This window comes from Aythya marila (assembly GCF_965140915.1).
Source record: "Aythya marila genome assembly, chromosome: 4".
NCBI lineage: Eukaryota > Metazoa > Chordata > Aves > Anseriformes > Anatidae > Aythya > Aythya marila.
Genome location: NC_139045.1, coordinates 70,941,008 through 70,962,097, shown reverse-complemented (window position 1 = coordinate 70,962,097; position 21,090 = coordinate 70,941,008). Strand labels below are relative to the sequence as shown.

At 40.3% G+C, this 21,090-nt stretch overlaps 1 protein-coding gene across 1 annotated transcript in view; it reads left to right on the top strand.

Moving 5' to 3' along the window:
- Positions 1-21,090, top strand: part of POLR1A (RNA polymerase I subunit A) — a 32,610-nt gene that overhangs the window by 2,411 nt on the left and 9,109 nt on the right. The window contains exons 6-26 of the mRNA XM_082758951.1: positions 358-444; positions 1,058-1,160; positions 1,665-1,827; positions 3,654-3,827; positions 4,035-4,157; positions 4,940-5,167; positions 7,852-8,106; positions 8,534-8,725; positions 9,451-9,594; positions 9,970-10,153; positions 11,674-11,756; positions 11,873-12,031; positions 12,354-12,452; positions 13,331-13,483; positions 13,677-13,759; positions 14,351-14,516; positions 15,026-15,247; positions 17,402-17,616; positions 18,225-18,392; positions 19,354-19,489; positions 20,234-20,391. Coding sequence (XP_082615077.1) covers positions 358-444; positions 1,058-1,160; positions 1,665-1,827; positions 3,654-3,827; positions 4,035-4,157; positions 4,940-5,167; positions 7,852-8,106; positions 8,534-8,725; positions 9,451-9,594; positions 9,970-10,153; positions 11,674-11,756; positions 11,873-12,031; positions 12,354-12,452; positions 13,331-13,483; positions 13,677-13,759; positions 14,351-14,516; positions 15,026-15,247; positions 17,402-17,616; positions 18,225-18,392; positions 19,354-19,489; positions 20,234-20,391 — 3,295 coding nt within the window. The remainder of the gene's footprint in view (positions 1-357; positions 445-1,057; positions 1,161-1,664; positions 1,828-3,653; positions 3,828-4,034; positions 4,158-4,939; positions 5,168-7,851; positions 8,107-8,533; positions 8,726-9,450; positions 9,595-9,969; positions 10,154-11,673; positions 11,757-11,872; positions 12,032-12,353; positions 12,453-13,330; positions 13,484-13,676; positions 13,760-14,350; positions 14,517-15,025; positions 15,248-17,401; positions 17,617-18,224; positions 18,393-19,353; positions 19,490-20,233; positions 20,392-21,090) is intronic.

Below are 21,090 nucleotides of genomic sequence, written 5' to 3'. Positions count from 1 at the left end.
GTTGACTCTTGTTTTTTGTTTTGGTCAGTGCAAAAAGGGGTACAATTCACCATTAATAAATCAATCAAATAAATACAGTCAAATAAAGCATACACTTTAGCTGTAAAGAATGAGTGTTATTTCAGCTACATATTCACTAGTCACATAAATGGCTTATTTATTCCATACTGGGAAGGCTCACTTTATTTAATTTCAAATTGCCAAAGTAAACATGTTAATGATGCTTTTATTATAAATATTAGCCAGTGTATTTTGTGTCATTTCCACTCCTTTTCTTTGCTGGAAACACTGATTGTTGTAAGCCAAGAAAACCTTTCAAAATAACCCTGTGTCTTTGGTTTTTTATTTATTTTTAAGCTATTGATGAAACACAATTAGGGAAGAGAGGGTACCTGACACCAATGACTGCCAAGGAGTTCATCATGTCTCTGTGGAAGAATGAAGGTAATGGTTATTAAGAGCAATGTTGTCTCCTGTTTTCTTTGTCCTTCAGTGGACAAAGTCTGCAAATGTTTTTTTTTCGTATTAAATCCTTTTCAAATCTTTACCTTTTACCTGGAGGGCTCCTGGTTGCAAGATAAATATTTATGACAGGAGGGCTGGTACCTAGCGAAGGCAGAGAACTGAATTCAGTAAAGTAGCTCTCAAACTGTGGCTCCTCACAAAGCTTGGTGGTTGTTCAGGAAGAATATGATGTTCACATGGTGCTGTGTCTACTATTCCCCACAGTTACATTGGTTAAAGACTGGGAATGTATTTAGTGGTTTCTTCTTTAGAGTTTCCTGTACACTAAAAGTATCTGCAGTTGTCAGGAAAAATCAAAGGGTTTCATGTATCAGTCACAGCCAGTGACAAAAAAAAATATATATTTGACTGAAAAGAACAATAAAATTATTTCTAAAGTACCTATGCCTAAATGTTCTTATTTTAAACAAGCTTTCTGGTATTTAACTTAGCAGATCATTTTGATTGACCAAGTGCATCTGGGGGATGAGGGATTAGATTCCCCAGAAAAAGCAGCATTAATGTGTTTATCTTTTCTATTTTCTCTTTTCAGGTTTCTTTTTGCGTTACCTCTTTCCTGGGATGGATTCCGATAAGAGTTCAGGATTTAGTCCAGATATGTTTTTTTTAGATCTGCTTGTAGTTCCGCCTTCAAGGTAAAAAAAAAAAAAAATAATAATAATAATAAATAAATTACCCAAACAAGTACAAAACAAATCATGGGTTAAACCAAATACTTTTCTCAGGAGTCAGAGATGCAAACACCTCTAGTACAGGCACTGGTATACTAAAATGTCAGTGGAGACTTAAACAAACAAAAGTGACAGCAGTAACTGATGATAACTTTTACCAAACTCCTCTGAAGTTACACTAAAGAAGTAAAATAGTAGTTTTGAAAAAAGTCTATTTTGGTATTAATATTTCAAACTATTACAGAATATTAGGATGTTACAGCAGTAGAGTGCTGGTAGAATGTCTTGTTAAAGAATTGTTCCTCTTACGACTGTGCCAGTATAATAAATAAATAAAAGGTTTTAAATGCTCACTGTTAGTTTAAAGGGATTATTTTTTCCAGCCTTGAAGACTTAGCTTAGTGTGTTTGAGATTTATTATGCTGCTTTTTGGTGACGCTGATCTAAAATGGTCTTGATCTCCTGTAGGTATCGTCCTGTGAATCGTATTGGAGACCGGATGTTTACGAACGGTCAGACGGTCAACCTGCAGGCTGTCATGAAGGATGCCAAACTGATACGGAAGCTCTTGGTTTTCATGGCAAAAGAACAATGTCAGCCAATTAAAACTGTAGAAGGTGAAACCCAAACAGTAAGAGTTGCTTGTTATCTTATTCTTTACTATTTGGATATGCGGGGTGCAGTTTGGGTAGGTTCTTGTTTAAACTGTTTCAGTAACGTTTTTCGCCTGTACTGCTGGAATATATGCTGTTAGATGTGTTCTCTAGGTATTTTTGCTCACATCTTTCCATTCAGCTCTCTAGTGCAAAGGGAATGTCCTTTTATGCGGACTTCTCTAGTAGTGGTTTTTATATTAGTCTACTGTATGTGAAACATGGGCTCTTGTTACTGGAAAATGAAATATTTACAGCAGAAACAGTTTATAATAAAACTTTAGGAGCATCTTATCAAATTAAAAATGGTGATGGAAAAAAGCCACTTTATCAGCCACTTTATCTTTTAAGCCTAGGAGAGCCAATTGTGATGCTGGTTATTTTTAACCATTAATGTCTAGATGAACTAAAAAAAATTCCAAATAGCCATAATTAGTAACAATGCTTGCTTACAGCCAACCAGTTCACATGGTAATATGTGTCACCACCTTCATCCAGGCTATGTGGCTTCGTGCCGTTTTCCTATATTTGTTTTGGGAAGACTTCAAGGAGAAAGCTAGGGACACCTCAGCTTCTGTGTTTAGGCTGTGAGTCATGGAGTTTGCTTACAGAGGGAACTTTCTGCATGGTGCATTGGACTGTGAATTTGCAGAGCACTAAATATGTGCATGGTCACTCTTAATTAAGTAGTAAGTGCCCTTTTCTAAGCACAATTGTCGTACAGTATGCAACTCTCTGTGGAGTTTTAAGGTTTGGAACATGTATCTCTTGCCTTAGAAATCACCATTTTGAGAACATAACTGTGAAGAAAACTTAAGGTAGAATCAATCTGGATATCCCAAGCTTCTGCGTGTTACATTTTTTCCTTCTGTAGTAACGGTTATACCCTTGTTTTGGAGTATCATCTGTATTCCAACTATTTTTCCTCCACTGATATGAAGCCTAATATTTTTCTGACAGCCTTCAAACACTCTAATCTGCTCTGTCTTCATGGTGCTGTGCACACATGGAGGAAATGCTGTATCTCTGGCAGACATGTTCACTCCAGTGTACTGCCCTACAAGGGGAGAAACTTGTTAGCTAATTTGAAAAAAAGAATAGTAATGCAGGTTAACCAACACACTTAACCTACAGAGCAGAAATTGATCATAAACATACTGAAAACCTCTTTTCATATTTATTCATCAATCGTGTTATTAAGGGTTCTTTGATACTAGACTTAGTTTCAGCTGGATTTGGTTTACATCTTGAAGTTTAAGGGTTTTTTTAAAAAATTTTAGTTACTGAGAGTTTGGCCACTAGGTGGAGATGTGCTCTTAAAATGTTTAAGGTGACAATATGAAAAAATGTGTTTTGGAGATGACTGGTATACAGCCTCCTAGGCTGTGAGAACAGTGATGTAAGTGCTGCAAGCTGTTGGATTTGTATTTTCATCTGAAAATAGGGCTTCCTGGGAGAACAGTGGTTCTTAGCCTATGCTGACTAACCAGTAATAAGCTAATTTGGAAAGAGGACTGCCACTTACCAAGCAATCAGCTAGTAAAATGCCACTGGAATATGTACATGTGGTCTTTGGAGATCTCCCATCCACATCAGTTTCTAAACCTTGACAGCAGACCAGTCTGAAACGCTTAGGTGTGTAATAAGTGTAAACATATCTTTAATTTTATTTTTTGAGATGTTTTCTTCAGTGAGGTGCAAAATAGTGGTCAGTGTTTTCTTTGTCATTTAACACTGTGATTTTAGTTTGGTATCCAGGAGGTATTTCTTGTTAAGTCCAAGTTCCTATTTCCTGTTTCTGTAGGAGACCGGTGAGAGTAATGAACCTCTGGACCATTCTGTCCTGGCTACAATTCCAGGACAGACGATTGCAGATAAGCTTTACAACACCTGGGTTCGTCTTCAGGCTCACGTCAACATTGTCTTTGACAGTGACATGGACAAACTAATGACTGAAAAATACCCTGGTATTCGTCAGGTGGGTGGCAGGGAGAGTGTTAGAGACTTTGTGTGTCACAGGCTGGTAAAGCAAGAGAAATGGATGGAATAAGAACTAAGTGTTATATTTTGTGCTCGTTATTTAGGGGTTTTCATGATACTCACTTAATCACTTAATGTCTTGAGACTCTGTCTCATGTTGCATGCTTTTCTCTCACATTTTAGTCATTAACTTTTGTTTTCAAAGCTATTGGAGAAAAAGGAAGGACTCTTCCGCAAGCACATGATGGGAAAACGTGTGGATTTTGCAGCTCGATCAGTCATTTGCCCTGATATGTACATTGGCACCAATGAGATTGGCATTCCCATGGTAAGAAGAAAGAAAGGAGCATTTCTTTATGGTACAGCTGGGGGCTGAGCTATACTCTAGTGTTTTCAGCTATGCAGTAAACAGTTTAAAGTGCAGAGATTTACTGACCTGTCTAGACCTTTTCCTCCCTTGTGCATCACAGTTGTGTCTTACCGTTGGATGTTAATGAAGAAGGAACGTTGAAGAGCAGGAAATTCTTACCGTTAGGCTGAACACTAGGTCTAGGAAAGAGAATGATTAAAAAAAAAAAATGCTTCCTTGGCTTATGAATTAGTGCAAACTTTCTAAGTAGATTCTGTGACCCTCGATCTTTGTACAGGATCTTGTAACAGGCCTGACAGCCTTTAAGAAACAGCCATAGATATGCCTCAAGCTTCATCTTTAATAATTCCCAGAGGTGACACCAACCCTGAACTTAAACTTCTCATAACCAGCCTTTTCTGAGCCTTGCCTATCTGAGAACAGTGAGCCTGGTGGATATACGTTTTTCCCCTGTGTTGTCAGTTTGTTTGCAGAATCTAAAATCATGCTAGGTTTTTAAATTGCTAATTCAGTTTTTCTTTCCTGCTCCGTAAAAAGGGCATAGTTATTATTGTAGTGCCTTTTGAAACAGAAACGTATCCATTTGGCACGACAATAGGTTGAGAGGATGCACCCAAAATCTAAAAATAATTTATGTTGACGTTATCTGAGTTAATGTTTGACCCTGTGTCCTCAGTGACTTCTGTTCTAAATGAAAGCTGAACAACTAGTTATTTCTCTCCTTTTTCCTTCCTGTCTAGGTATTTGCTACCAAACTGACCTACCCTCAGCCGGTCACTCCCTGGAATGTCAAAGAGCTGAGGCAAGCTGTCATAAACGGCCCAAAGGTTCACCCCGGGGCCTCCATGGTCATTAATGAGGACGGGTCTCGTACGGTGCTGAGTGCCAGCAGCCTGACCCAGAGGGAAGCCATAGCTAAGCAGCTGCTCACCCCTTCCTCAGGTGCACCCCCAACAGGACTGAAGATTGTGAGTATGACAAAGACTTGGCTTGGCAGAACCCTTCTACCTGTGTGGTGGGTTTTATAAGTGATAATATTGTCCGTGGTGGTGGTTCTAACAGACTCCAAAAGACTCCCTGAGCAGCCCTGTCTTGTCTTTTAGTAGGTGGCTTGGAAAAGGTTGAAGGAATATCTGGAAAGAAAAGCTTGACACTTTTTTCTAATTTTAATAACCATTTTTTCATCCTCAGTTTTACTCATCTCTTAATGTGCAGTGTGTGGTGTTCATCTTGCCAAGATGCTGAAGAGTCTTTCACTTACAGCTGGCTGTTCTTGGAAAGTCTCAGTAGGATGAAAGATATTCTTATGCATTAGTGTTCCCCTGCCTCCCTGCCATTCTCAGCCAACTTTAGAATTTTTTCATCTCTTTTAGAAATTCCAAATCTTCTATATTTGGAGCAGTTTTGTGGTGGTAGCTGAAATTCAATGTGTTTGTAGAGTAGGTGCACCACAAGCAGCTGATGTGCCCTGTCTGCCGCGATGGGTGCCCATGACCAAGTTCAGAGTCAAGTCCTCCCATTTTTTCCATCAGCCATGCTGGGAGTGGCACGGACTACAGGAGGAGTGTTTATCTTTTTTGGTACTGACTGCTGTAAGCTAGGATCCCTCTCCCCTTCACCATCTCATTTTGCACATGGCAAAGCAAGAACCAACCCCACTGATGCCCATCTGTTCGTACAGATGCTAACATCTGTGCTGTGCTTGGTGCTTACATCAGTTGTTTCTTTGGAGCTGCTGGAGGATTTGAGTTCTCTGTGCTGCTACTCAATCAACCTTTGAAACTTCTCAGTTGTGATGTTTCCCCACCTTGTGAGCGTTGAGAACATTTTTTAGGTGCTGGGGAGAATTGGTGTGGAAATGGCAAATGGTCTTTTCACACTGCCTGTTATCATACCCATGTCTAATAGAAGTGGATTTAAGATTTAAGACCGAGCATTTCTGTGATGTCTCTTCTTTCAGAACCTATCACAGGGATAAAAATGATAGTTACAATGCTCTTGCAAATTCTGCGTTGCTTCTGTTTCCTGGATGAGCCTGAAGCCTTTTAAGAAGAGTTTTGTTTTTTTCAGACGAGAAGAACCCATGCACTCCTGGCTTCCAGCCTAGGTGGCTGTTAAGTAAAAGTGGTGGTTGAGCTTTCACCTTTGAAAGCCATCCTCTCTCCTCAGGGTTCATCAGTGCAAACAACATGTGCAGACCTCTGACAGAGGTTGATATCCAAGACAGAGTAAAAAGAGCTGCTTTTGGTCAGTTCTGACTCAAATGCATGTAGGACGATCATTAAATGGAGCAGTAAATTGTTGGACAGCTCAGTACTCACTTTTTTCTTCTCTTACCTGAGTTTCTGTAAAGAGTCCCTCTTTTAGTGTATATTTTTTGGGCTGAGAATAATCCTCCAGGGCTACGCAGAATCCTGCATGTGGTAAATACACAGTGAAGGAAAACAGGCTTCTGGAGGGCCTCCAAACATCAGGGCTCAGGCATTTAAGTTTTGGCTCCAATTCTGAACTTTGTGGGGATTTCTGGTTAAAGCATTACATAAAGTCAATCTAAAGTTTCCTTACTTGCAAGGAACAAATGATCTCCCCCTTAAGTTACATGCTGTTCTGAGGCCCCAGACTGTTGCAGTGGGATCAGCGAGGATGCCACCCGGTCTTCTTGAATACAAGGTGGTGCTTGAGGCTCACAAAGTGTTGGTGTGATTTGTGAGAGCTTTAGTGGAAGTCATTAATTCCTTGGGTGATTACTGCACCAGACTGCAAAGCTGCATCCGTCACAGATGCAGGGTTCTGTGGCTTTAGGGTTGTCAGTCCTGCTCAGTAAGAACTTCAAAATTTCACCTTGGCTTTTTTACTGGGATGATGACCTGCAAAACAGATGTGAAAATTGAGCTCACTGATGAAATAGATGCGGAAGACTCCCACAAACCAGGCTGCGAATGCATTGTGTAATGTTAAGCACAGCATGTTTAATCTCTGTTTGCTCCTAACTCCTGGAAATCGCAGCATGCCTGCTGAAATCTTCATATATTCAATAAGCACTGAGTAGACTGTACAAACAGATTATCTTGAGCTGTTGATGATCACTTTGATGGATCTATTAAAGTGAGACTATTTTGAGAGGCTGTGTTCTAGATGAGGATTTGTTATGTGACCTCCACCCTGTGCTTTATTCAAACATGAAGTTAGAACTCAGAGCTCCTTGGCCTCTTCTCCAGCTATCCGGTCATATTACCTTTCTCCGAGCTGTCCATCACTGGCTTTATGGTGACAGGAATTATCAATTTGGCTTTGGGCAAATTCAGTTTATTTTCTCACTTACAAATAACAGATTTTCCCTTTTTCAGTCTTTGATGCCCGTATTGCCAGGGGAGAGGAGAGCCTAGCAGGGTGTGGCTTGCACGCTGCTACCTTGGTTTGATGGCTGTGGTTTGTGGGTGTTAATGGAGCACAGAGCAGGCTTAGGCTGTGGTTTGGTAGAGAGCAGAGAGCTTCGGGAGTAAGTAGTCTTGATTGATTCTCTTAAACCTTTTGCACGGAATGTTAATACCAGAAAGAAACTGCTTTGAATGCGTGTGTGCTTTAAGATCCATTCTTTTCAAGAGGCACGCATGGAAATGTTTTATAGACATCAACTGAAATTCTCTTGCAGGTTTGTCGTCACATTAAAACAGGAGATGTGCTTCTACTGAACCGCCAGCCCACTCTTCACAGACCCTCCATCCAAGCTCACCGGGCCAGAATCCTGCCTGGAGAAAAAGTGCTGAGGCTTCACTACGCCAACTGCAAGGCTTACAATGCTGATTTTGACGGCGACGAAATGAATGCCCATTTTCCACAAAGCGAGCTGGGTAGAGCAGAGGCCTACACTTTAGCCTTCACTGATGAACAGTATCTAGTTCCAAAGGTAAATAAAGCTGTCAAATAAACTTCCTCCAGGAAATCACATTGTTTAAATTGTTTTGGTTTTGTTTTTTTCTATGGATAAATAAGATTAAAATTGTTCTTTTATTTATTTATTTATTTTTTTAATTATTTCCCATTTTGTTTCCTGTTCTCATTTTTTGCCAGCTGTGCTCAGCAGATTTTTGTTGTTCAGGCATTATTACTTGCTTCTCATTTCCCCAAACTGATGTGTTCTCTCTCTTTTAGAGAGGGCACATCACATCTAAATAATCTTGTCCATTTTAATTGTGGGAGAGATTTATAAGAGAGCTGTACTGTGATGAAGCGTTCTTCAAAAGGGGCTTTGATGCTTTTATCCAGATGGATTAATCTGGGGAGCTGCTAGCACTTGACCCCCACCAAACCTTTTTTCTTCCAAATTTCTTTAGGATGGCAAACCACTTCCAGGACTGATCCAGGACCACATGATCTCTGGAGTCAGCATGACAACCCGGGGCTGCTTCTTCACGAGAGAGCAATACATGGAGCTTGTTTACCGGGGCCTGACAGACAAAAAAGGAAGAATTAAAGTATTTCCTCCTGCCATTATGAAACCACAGCGACTATGGACGGGAAAGCAGGTAGCTTATAATTTATTGGGTTAAAGAACACTGGTGGCTCCAAAGTAAGCAGAACACTACTGTTAAAATGAGTGCTGCTGGGGGCTGATGAAAAGCTGCATCCCGTTGTTTAAGCAAAACCATATCTGAACCATACGGATCTTGATTGTATATTCTCACTAAGGCTATAAGAGTCTTTTCATTTAAAATGACAGAATTAGCATAGTACTTTTACTTGTTGCTCTTATCAGTCTTGCAGATAGAAACATAATGCTGCAAGCATCAGAGCAGAGAAGGAATTTGTCAATCACAGTAAGCAGAGCTTGCTGAGAGTGGAAGAGTAAAGTTACGCCAGTCGCTGTTTTTAAACCTCTGAACTTAAAGGTTTTAGGTAAATACTGTGGTATTTGAATTTTTGGTTGAGATTGTCATTATATTGATGTAGTATCTGAGAAGCCCAAGTGAATGGACAGTTATTTTTCCCATTAACAAGGAAATTAAAAAAAGCTCTGGTGCCATTTGTTTCAGAGCAATTGTGTCTCATTGCAACTCTAGCATCTGAAAGAGCAAAAGCATATTCCTTTCTTGTAAACATCACACTTTTGATTTTTTTTTTTTTAAAATGTTTGTTGTCAGTGAAAATACATGTATAGATTGTTGGTTTCCTTCTCTTTGCCAAATTCTGTACAGTGAGAAAGGAATATGGGAAATAAATAGTTCTTGCCATTCTTTCTGCTTCTTTGTAGGTTGTTTCTACATTGCTAATAAACATCATTCCAGAAAATCACGTGCCACTGAATTTGACTGGAAAAGCTAAGATTGGTGGAAAAGCCTGGATAAAGGGACCTGCAAACAGATGTCTAAACCTTGATTCAATGTGTGAATCGCAGGTATGCTGGTGCTGCACCTCTGGAGGCTGGGCTGGGATGCCTTTTAATCTAAATATGTGTAGAGGAATGGGAAGGGAAACAGAATGATGATGAAATTAAAAACAGGCGTTGAAAGATACTGACAGAAGGTGGTAATCACAAGGTAGGGTTGAATGTAAAGAAAAACTCTCTTCTAATCCTGCCTGATGCAGATTCCATCTAAGTACAGGTAAACAGGTAATATTGGTGAATATGTTTAACTGTTCACCAATATGTGGGCTTTTAAAGCTTTTTACTTAAAGCCTTCTTTTCATGTGTCTTATTTACTCAGAAAAACCTGAAAAGGTTGTATTGGGATCAAAATTTTTTCCTGAAGCATTGTGTTTTCTTTTTCAGGTTATTATTAGAAATGGGGAATTACTTTGTGGCGTGTTGGACAAAGCTCACTTTGGCAGCTCTGCCTATGGCCTGGTCCACTGTTGCTATGAAATCTACGGGGGTGAAACGAGTGGGAAAGTGCTAACGTGTCTGGGACGCCTCTTCACTGCTTATCTGCAGCTCTACAGGGGATTTACAATGGGTGAGTAACACAAGGACTAATTCACCAGGGCACTGCAGCATCTCACGAGGTATAAAACAGACAGTGTTGGGTAGAATACATGCCAAGAGTTCTGTAAATAAACTTCTACAAGACAGTGTCCTTGACTGGGATCGCTGTTTGCCAACTTTTTTCCCCCTCACTCCTGTTTTTTACATAGCTAGCCTTTTAAGCATAAGGAGAAAGTATAATCGTAAAGATGTCTATTAAATTCTCTCATCTGTCCTGCCTGATTGAAGTGTGAAGAGTGTAAATGTCTCGTGTTTAAATTTCATGTTGACAAAACTTCCTATGAAGCTCCATGTTTTTTTTACTTCTCTGAGAAGAATGATTGCACAGAAACCATAACAACTGATAAGTGAGAAGGGAGGACTCTGAGGGGTTATTAGTCAAGTCTAGCATACCTCATTCTACTGTAAAACTTTTGGTAAATATTTGACTTTCATTACAGTTTTGCAAACTCATACAAGAATGCACTTGGCAGTCAATAAAAAAATTGACCCTTACTCTGCTCCCTCTTCTTGCAGTAGTTAAAATATTTCAAATGACCGTGTAGAGCTTTGCAAGATGTTCTTATGCTAATGAAAAATTTATGGTATGTAGCATCAGGAGAGTTTAAATTCACTTGTGAAGGCACAACATAATCACTTGGAGTTATGTAGAGCAGTAGTAAGCTTTGACAGCTGCGAGGAAGCAACAGTCTTCTGTGAACCAGAGAAAAGTGGGAGATCTGTTGAAGTAAGATGATTAATTGCCTATAAGATACAGAAAATATATCTTGAAAGTAAGGGCACAAAAGCTCACTTGACAGAGATAATGAGCAAAGAGCCTGGGATCATTAGATTTTTAAAACATCAGTAAAAGGGAAGTGGGACTGGAGCAGGAGCCTAGTGTTTGGTGAAGATGAGATGATTTAGCACTGCACAAAATGAGTCAGAGATGAGATGAATGAGGTTCAGAAGGAGTCAAGGAAGAAGAGACAAGTTTATAATGGGAAGAAGAGAGCAAGGACTGGACAGTGAAGGGACATGTAATGGGACCGTTAAGCTCCTTTGCGTTATAAACCTCAGTATGAAAGAGTCCCACTGGTCCCCACAGAAATGCTGAACGTGTAGAGTCTTGGAATAATTTACTCTGGGAGGGACCTGTGGAAGTGATGTAATGCAGCTCTCTGCTCAAAGCAAGTCCTGCCAGGTGAGCTTGTGCAGGGCTGTGTCCAGTCAAGTGACTATCTTCGGGGATGGCAGTTCTACAATCTCTCTTGGCCAGCATTTGATCTTGGATACTGTGATTTATTTATTTTTTTTCCCTCTTGAAGAAATTTTTATTTCCGTCTATCTTTAAAAGCCAGACAAATGTGTCTCCTTCAGTCTGTCCTCATCCATCATGTGTTTTATCCCTTTTAGTGACCATTTTTGGTGACTTCTGAAGGATGTGGTAAATACGTTCACAATTGTTTCTCTGTTTGGATCATGATGTGGTCTGTCTGTCTTCTTTAACAGGGATTGAAGATATCTTAGTTAAACCTGAAGCAGACCAGAAAAGACAAAAAATCATTGAAAAATCAAACCAGCATGGTATTGAAGTAAGTTATTTTGCAGAGCTTTTTTTTCATAATAATTAAAAAAAAAAAAATTAGAAAATCTGCCCTATGTAATCATGTCTGCTTGGCACCTAAAAAACCCCGTGTTTTATTTTCAGGCTGTTAGAGCTGCTCTTAATTTGCCAGAAACAACGTCATGTGAGGAGGTCCAAGGGAAATGGCAGGATGCCCATCTCTGCAAAGACCAGAGGGATTTTAACATGGTTGATCTGAAATTCAAGGAGGAAGTAAACAATTACAACAATGAAGTTAACAAGGTTGGCATCGAGGCATCTGTATATACTAATCTTGTTTGGAAAGTTAATTCCATGTTGATGAGGGGTGCCTGACTGCTCTGGAGGCTGGAGCTTTCCATCTGTCCCCAGCTTTGGCTTCACATACTGCCTTGCCAGTACCTCAACCTCATCCTCTCTGAATAAGATGGCTTAATATTCAAGATGCTTTTAAGATTATAAATAGGAATGCCTGTGATTTGTCCTGGTTTTACTTCTTAAAGCCTTTGACAGGAATTGCTTTGGTTCATTGTTTTATTACTAATAGTTTTGTTCTGTTCCCCTCACCACTATTCTAACTCTTTAGGTTTGTATGCCCCTTGGTCTGCACAGAAGCTTTCCGGAGAACAATTTGCAATTGATGGTACAGTCAGGAGCCAAAGGGTCCACTGTAAATACAGTACAGGTAATGACAGTTATAATTACTGAGCAGCTACGTATATTGATGTAATTTGTCCAAGAGTGCAAGTTATTGAGTAGGTCTCCTATGACTCTCTAATTGCCATGCAAGATTTTTATTGTGGGCTTTGGGAATGCAAGTTTTTGCATGGAAAAGTTTGGGAAGAATATGATAAAGACCTCAGCAGATAATTTTACCCTTTTTTTCTTCCAGCAGTTCTTAGTGCATTAAGGATTCATAGAAACTGCAGGCCTTCTTGTTGGAAGGAATGCTGCAGATAATACAAACAAACCTCCTGCAGGAGAAAGAACTTTCCCTGGCTCTTGCTGGAGACTGACTCATCAGTTTCCTTCTTCCACTGCTATAGGAACAATGCAATCTTACTTTGAATTTAGTGGAAATGGCAACAATGCTATTTCATTTTGCCTTCTGCAATGCAGACAAAACACCAAACATGCTGTATAAAAAGGCTATCTAAAGTACCAAAGGTCAAGAGGTTTTTTTTGCTTCATTTTGTTTTTTATTTTGTTCTGTTTTTAGTGAAATGCTGGGAGGTAGTAAGGGTAACGAAGAGAACTAATTATTTAAAATATTTTAGTTTCACATCTACTTATATTAAAATATTCATACAGAATGTGAATAGAAGTGTTGAGGGTGAGTCAAGGGGTGGAATAACTTTGTTTAAAAAGACCAGATGAGATCCACGTGTTGTTACTGTCCATCAGCAGCAAGAACACTTAATGAACATAACATTTAGTGAACATGTAATTGCTTTATTAAGTTTTTCAAGAAAAAACGTTGCACTTACGTGAGCAAAAAGTTGGATGGAAAAGTGATGTTTCCTTTTATCTTTTCTTGCCTGTGCTTTTCCTGTCCACATGCAGATCTCTTGTTTGCTGGGCCAGATTGAGCTGGAAGGTCGAAGGCCCCCGCTGATGGCATCTGGCAAGTCTCTGCCGTGTTTCCAACCTTACGATTTCTCCCCTAGCTCAGGAGGATTTGTGACTGGCAGATTTCTCACTGGAATCAAACCATCTGTAAGCTTAATACTCATTCTGCTTATACTGAAATTTATTTAGATCTTACTATTTTAACACAGAGTTTTTTGCCATGATAGATAAATCACCTATGTTTACCCTGCTTTCAAATGCAGCTTTTCAGAAAGAATATGAATTACCAGTCTTTGTGTACTTGTCAACAGAATGCTGATGGGATTGTGCTTATGTTTAGGAATTCTTCTTTCACTGCATGGCTGGCAGGGAAGGTCTTGTGGATACAGCTGTCAAAACCAGCCGTTCTGGGTACCTACAAAGGTAAGAGGCTTATTAAAGACTTCCAGCCTTTAAATTATATTTTTTCCTGAAGTATGGTAGGCTGGAGGAAGTGCTTAGGTAGCTTAGATTAACTTCATAGCGTACTTAATATTCACAAAAAGAGTTTGCTGTTTGAAATTCTCCAAATATCCGGGGACAAGGAAAGATGCACATATTCCTTGCAACTCATTTTTTTTAGGCCACATTCTGGGCCTCATCTTTATTCAGGCCACACCTGCAGTGTATAGAAGAAGGTGGAAATAATGTGTTGTTTCGGAGGGTAGTGAGGGGTTCTAAAAGAGTTTCCTTCTTGTACACAGCTGTTTGTGTGACAACAGAAATAGCAAGTAACTTGCTGTTTCATTTTAAGTTTTTTCAGTCCAAGGAAGTTGGATGGAGCAACATGCAGAAAACATTGCAATATCATCACCTGTTTAGTTTGTATGACATGTCTAAGTTTTTTTTGCTTGCAGAATTCCTGATAAGTCCTTAAGTGCAATTAAGATTTTACTGAAAACAGATTTTTCATGTTAGAGTTATCATCCTTGTTACTGTGCAACCTCAACGTTTTTTTAATTTTCTTTGAGATAGGTGTATCATAAAACATCTGGAAGGACTGGTGGTTCAGTATGACCTGACTGTACGTGATAGCGATGGCAGCGTTGTACAGTTTCTCTATGGAGAAGACGGCCTTGATATCCCTAAAACTCAGTTCTTACAGCCTGAGCAGTTTCCTTTCATTGCTGAAAACTATGAGGTAGAGCACCTAAATCTTAACTATCTGTGTGATGTGAAGGGGAAGACTGAAATGTGTGGTTAATTTTTGGCATGTCCGTTAGTGATCTAGTGGCAGAGGTGTTTGCATGTCACTTTCAGACTATGCTACATTTTTATTTGCCATTGTTTTTGAAATATGGAAATGATTATTAAGTTTGTAGAATAATTTAAGCAGTTTGAAATTCATTAGAGCATCAAGTGCTCTTCCTGTTTTCTTTTCTATTTGAACTCTGCAGTTGGATTCTCATCAATGCAGGTGATGTTACTGTTCAGCCTCTCAAGTTTGATAACTTCCTTTCACCAGTATCATTTCAGTTGCTGCTTAGAGAAGAGTGGCGCTAGTCACATAAAAATAGATGGATTTGAAAATTGTTTTACTGCAGCAGCTGAGCCTTTTCAATTGCAATAAATACCTATTCAGTTTGCTCTGCCTATGCAGCTACCATGAGTATAGAGAGGAAAGTAATCATCCAGGTAACTGTCTTGTAGGTGATCCAGAAAGCAAACCATTTGGATGAAGCTTTAGCAAGGATGGAGTCCCACCAAGCCAACCAGCAGTTCAAAGCCATAAGAAAGTGGCAAGCCAGGCACCAGGGCTCTGTGCAAAGAGAAGGAGGTTTTCTGATGTTTTCCCAGAAGAAAATGGCAAGTGTGAAAGCACAGATGCCAGCAGGAGAAAGCAAAAATGGAAGAGATCCTGCTACTTTACAGGTAATATGGAAGCAGTTGAATTGACCTAGCCCTTTTATATTTTTTAATGAAGTTGCAGAATTCAGTGACTTCTGTTGTTCCGATGTGTTTCAAGGGCTACTTAAAATCACAGAATCACAGAATTTCTAGGTTGGAAGAGACCTCAAGATCATTGAGTCCAACCTCTGACCTAACGCTAGCAGTCCCCACTAAACCATATCCCTAAGCTCTACATCTAAACGTCTTTTGAAGACTTCCAGGGATGGTGACTCCACCACTTCCCTGGGCAGCCTGTTCCAATGCCTCACAACCCTTTCAGTGAAGAAGTTCTTCCTAACATCCAACCTAAACCTCCCCTGGCTCAACTTAAGCCCATTCCCCCTCGTCCTGTCACCAGGCACGTGGGAGAACAGGCCAACCCCCACCTCGCTACAGCCTCCCTTGAGGTACCTAAAAAGAGCGATAAGGTCACCCCTGAGCCTCCTCTTCTCCAGGCTGAACAAGCCCAGCTCCCTCAGCCGCTCCTCGTAGGACTTGTTCTCCAGGCCCCTCACCAGCTTCGTCGCCCTTCTCTGCACCCGCTCAAGCACCTCCATGTCCTTCTTGTAGCGAGGGGCCCAAAACTGAACACAGTACTCGAGGTGCGGCCTCACCAGAGCCGAGTACAGGGGAACGATCACCTCCCTAGCCCTGCTGGTCACACCGTTCCTGATACAAGCCAGGATGCCGTTGGCCTTCTTGGCCACCTGAGCACACTGCTGGCTCATATTCAGCCGACTATCCACCATCACTCCCAGGTCCTTCTCTTCTAGGCAGCTCTCCAACCACTCATCTCCCAGCCTGTAGCTCTGCTTGGGGTTATTGCGTCCCAGGTGCAGGACCTGGCACTTGGCCTTGTTGAACTTCATACAGTTGGCCTCAGCCCATCGGTGCAGCCTATCCAGATCAAACAAGTTATCTTTTGAAGGGATCGTATGTCAGCTGTGCGAGTAATGAAACTGAGATTCATTTATTACTGTTTAAAGTCTGTGGGCCATAGAGCTAGGACAGAGGCCAAAAATTGAGGTAAAACTGGTTTTAGAAAACAGCCCATAGAGGTATTTTTGCGTGTTTTACACAGAATAGAGCTCTTAAGCCAGCCCTGCCTACTGTTTCAAAAAGTAAGCTTATGTATTCTTATACATCACAGCACTAATATATATGGCTTTTATCAAAGAATGAATATATGGCCACAGGCATTCACAGCCTTGCTTTCACTATGAACTTGCCCTGTTGTGATGTGGACAGTTTGCATAAAACTCCAAATTGAAGGTATTGGGATAAACTAACAGAAGTTACGTGTCTACAAATGTTATGCAGTGTGACTAGTATATTTACTCAGCTATGCTGAATTTATGTTGCTATTGGTGCATCTGATAGCACCCAGAACAATTTGGCATGGGGATTCATTTGTTTGCTTTTTTTCTTTCAGCAGTAGGTAGGAAAGGATGTATATTTATCTCTGTCTCAGTATATTATAAACCTCAGTGGACAGATAACCATGTCACAAGAGAGCTTCTCCTTCATTAACAGCAAAGCTTGTAAAAGCTTTTAAAAGCATTTTCTGTATTTCTTTTTTGAAGTCAGCATTAACTTTTTCCTCTATTAAATGCAACATATGAAGTGTTACCTGAAAGACTAGCCAACTGAAGACTAGAAAAAAGAAAGATGAGCGTGTATAAGATGCAAGCTGTATTTAAGATTTCTTCTGGATTCATGAGGTTGAGTGTAGACAACTGAAACCAAGAAAAGCTCTTCTGTCATGCTAGCTTTGGACAGGTGAGGTGCTAGTCAGCTAGAAGTGAAGATTAAAGTAAGTCAAGGGATTTCACTTCCAAGTTAAAAGCATTCTTAGTTGTATTTCACTGGTTTCTATGTAGTTACTATGGGTAGATACTTGATTTCAAGTGTATAGAGAATCTTGAAGACATTTGGGGTTAAAATTGTAAGTACCAAAAATGGGCAATGCTATATTGTAGCTGAGTTGTGCTCTACTGTGTGTTCCATACACCCTTAAGTGTTCTGCAGGTGATCTTTTCCTCCTCTATTGCTAGATTGCTGGTGGAAGTGGTGATATTTTACTTTGGTCTTACTGTGGCTGAACCAGCCAGCTTAAAAATTCTCTTTTATTTCCAGTTACTGAAGATGTGGTATGAACTAGATGAGAAGAAGCGAAGAAAGTATCAAAAGAAGACCAATAAGTGTCCTGACCCAAGCCTTGCAGTTTGGCGTCCAGATACACATTTTGCATCTGTTTCAGAAACATTCGAAAATGGAGTCAGAGATTATATCAAGAAATGGGAATGTGAGAACAGCGGAAGTTGCATGCAACCAGCACTTTCTTCTGATAGGTAGTAACTTCTCTATGCTTACTTCTCTGTGCTGAGCCCCCCCAAAAAGTATTTTTGGACTGGGTTTGCTAAAGATGAAAAGTCTTTATCAAATCATGGTTTTTGTTGTGACCTCTGTGAAGCAAATTTGTGGGTTTCAGAATGGTTCTTGAAAGCCAAGCGTGCATACTGCCTAGTGGAGAAGCCCAGGTGGTCTGTTTGTTCCAAATCTGAGTTTTCTGTGCTGGTAAGAACTTCGGCAAAGACTACAGAATAAAAGCAGCACAAGGGTCTTTCCATATGCAATGGTTAAAAATGAAAATATGCTCTTGCCACATCTTGCAGTCAGCAAGACAGTTGAGATGAGGAAATGAGTGTAAATAATTCTCTTTTGACAACGTGGGAATTAGCAGTAAAAGACAGTTTGTTCTAAGCTCGCAGCTCTGTGTCAATGAGCTGTCAGATCAAATTAGGATCAAATACAGTTTTACATTTCCTGAAGTGTATTTGTCCAGAGCCTACCAATAGAGAATGGCTGAAAGAGGTAACTTCATTGAACTTGGAAAGTTTCAGTCTGCACTGAGTTTTTTTATGTTGAGCTAAACATCTGCTTATTTATTGCCTTTCAGATTAAAGGATTTGTTGTATTTAAAGTGGCAACGATCTCTTTGTGACCCAGGAGAAGCTGTGGGTCTTCTTGCAGCTCAGAGTATTGGGGAACCTTCCACACAGATGACTCTGAACACCTTCCATTTTGCTGGCAGAGGTGAAATGAATGTGACTTTGGGTATTCCAAGGTGAGAACCCTGTGTTCTCAATGAGTCCTTAGCTATTTTTGGCACTTCAATATTTTTTTTTTTTTTACCATACTGGCAGGTGTATGTGATCTTGAGAGCAAATGATCGTTTAGTTTAAATGTCAATTGTACCTGTTTAGAAATATCTTCATGTCGTACAATTTTATGGGTGTTTTGGCTCACTTTCCAGACACAAGAGATCTATGGAGATCTCTTACTGGGTGCATAACAAATGACTTATTTTGTTTCTATTTTTTATTTGGCACAGTAAAAGCCTAAAGAAGCCGTGGTTTGTGGGTTTGCCCTCTGCTCATCTTTTCTTCCCCCTAGTATCTTTTAAGCCTGTTTGGTTTTCACACAAAAAAATTCACTGCAAATGACTACAAAGTCTTGCAGGATTATCATCACCTTGACAGAAGGAGACCTGTTTTTATAGCAGCAAGGTTTCTCCTGGCTCTTCCATGTACTGACAGGCACTTTGCAAGCACACGCATGTTTACCAGCCAGTCATCATCTTGTTCTGAATCGCATGGGTGCTGGCCGTGGCTGTGTAAATGTGTGTGAGGGATGAGGTGGCAGACGGTTGTGTCACTTTAGTGCAGCAGGGGAGAGGGAGAAGGCACGAGGAGCATACATTATGCATCTGTAGGAAACAGGCTTCATTAGTTCTTCTGTTCTGGGAACAACTTATTACCATCTCTGTTTTTTTTCCCGTAATTGGAGCGATAATCTAATGGAGTGGGTGAAGCTGTGCCTGGTCAGGAACCAGGGAAATGGAAAGGAGTGGTGCAATGGTAACCGCAACTCCTGATACGTATGGTTTTGGTGGGACTGGCAGTTGCTGCATGCTGGTTTATTTAATAAGCATGCAGCTGCATGCTGTCTTATTAAGTGAAGTAGATGTTTATTTGATTGCAGAGTGCTTTTACAGCTTCATTTGAAAGATCATTCTTTATTTAAAGGTTGCGGGAAATACTGATGGTAGCCAGTGCAAATATTAAAACACCAACCATGAGCGTTCCTGTGCTTAATACCAAGAAAGCTCACAAGAAGGTGAAGCAGCTTAAGAAACAGCTCACAAGAGTGAGCTTAGCTGAGGTGAGCCACCTATTCAGTGTATCCTTAGGGAATCTGCAAAACGCAGTTTCTGCTTTGAGCTTATGGGTTTGTCTGGCTTTGCAGCAGTTTTTACAGGCCCGCCTGTGGGTGTGAGACAAGGTGGGTCCTTTCTTTTCACTTCTTGCCTACTGGACATGAGACATTGAAAGGAGCTGGACTTACCGTGGCCATATGAGACTTAAATTCAATTGAATCTGTAGACATCATCACAGGCTGCAGACTATAGAGTGTAAAGCAAGTGCAATAGTTTAGACATAGCAATAGTATAATGCAGGGGAGGATTTGTATTTCCTGCTATAGCCTTGTTTGGCTTTTTCTTGGACTCATGCCTGCATGCACTGTCCTCTTCTGTCTTATTTCAAGTCGGGGTGCAGCAAGGATAGAGTTAAGTCAGCTCCACTGAACTACTGTCATGTTCGAAGGGCAAGTATCATGCTTCAATAAAATGAAGCTGTTGGCCCCCTAAGAAGTGTGGCCTCTTGTGCAGAAGTGGGACAGGAGGTGAGCCTGTTCTCCCATTGTCTAAATTAATTGTTGGGAGCAGTTTAAGCCAGAAGGATTGCAGTAAGGTGGTCATCTTCCCCAGGAGCTGCCACAAAGCCCACAGAACAGTTTTCCAGCTAGTCTTGTCTAATTCTGGTCTCATCAAAGGCACTGAAGTTGCAGGAAGTAAATAAAGTGCCTTCACCAAAGGAGTTATGTTCCTGCTTGTTGCTTCTGTAGGTTTTACAGAAAGTTGAGTTAGAGGAATCCCTGCGTGTGAAGAGCAAGCAGGACAGGCATCGCCTCTACAAAATCAAATTCTACTTCTTGCCCCATGAGTATTACCGAGAGGAGAAATGTGTGAAGCCCAGGGACATCTTGCACTTCATGGAAACAAGGTTAGTTTGCTTTCAGATGCTCTCATGTTTGTTTTTCTTTTTGCCCTTCTGTGGGCTCTAGGGGTCATCACTTGTTTATTATTGCTGTTACGGCTCTCAGAGCAGCAGTGTCCTGAAGACTTGCTTGCAGAAGCATCTTCATGGTGGATTTTTGTCTCGAGTGAAACTGTGTATCTGTGGCTTGGCTACAGTGCAGAATTCTGTTGAGGCACATCTTTCTTGTGTCTGTGATATACTCAAGAGAAGAGCCTGTATAAGCAATGTTGCATTCCTCATCCTTGGATGCTTACGTGTTTATTAGCAGCAAAAATGTTTGAATGCTTTAAGTATCCCTTGCTCTCGTAGAGAATAAATACAACTTGTGGGGTTTTTGTTTGTTTTTTTTTTTAAAGAATAAAGTAAAACAAGGAACAAAAAACTTCACTGATTTGTTCTTCATTCAAGCTGAGTTACTTTATATAACACTTTTGCATGTGCTTGTTGGTTTCAAAAAATAATTTTAAATGTGCAAAAGCAACCTCTCTCTTCTGAAGGTCAATATGGTGTGCTGATTTTATGTCTAGATGAGCTTATAACCTTTGGATGCATCACTACATCTATTGTTGTAAGAGAGGTGATGCCAAACTTTTATTTCTAAGGAAATGGGAAAGGGACAAGAAGAAAAATTAATTGCCTTACCCTAGATACATTTTTGTATCC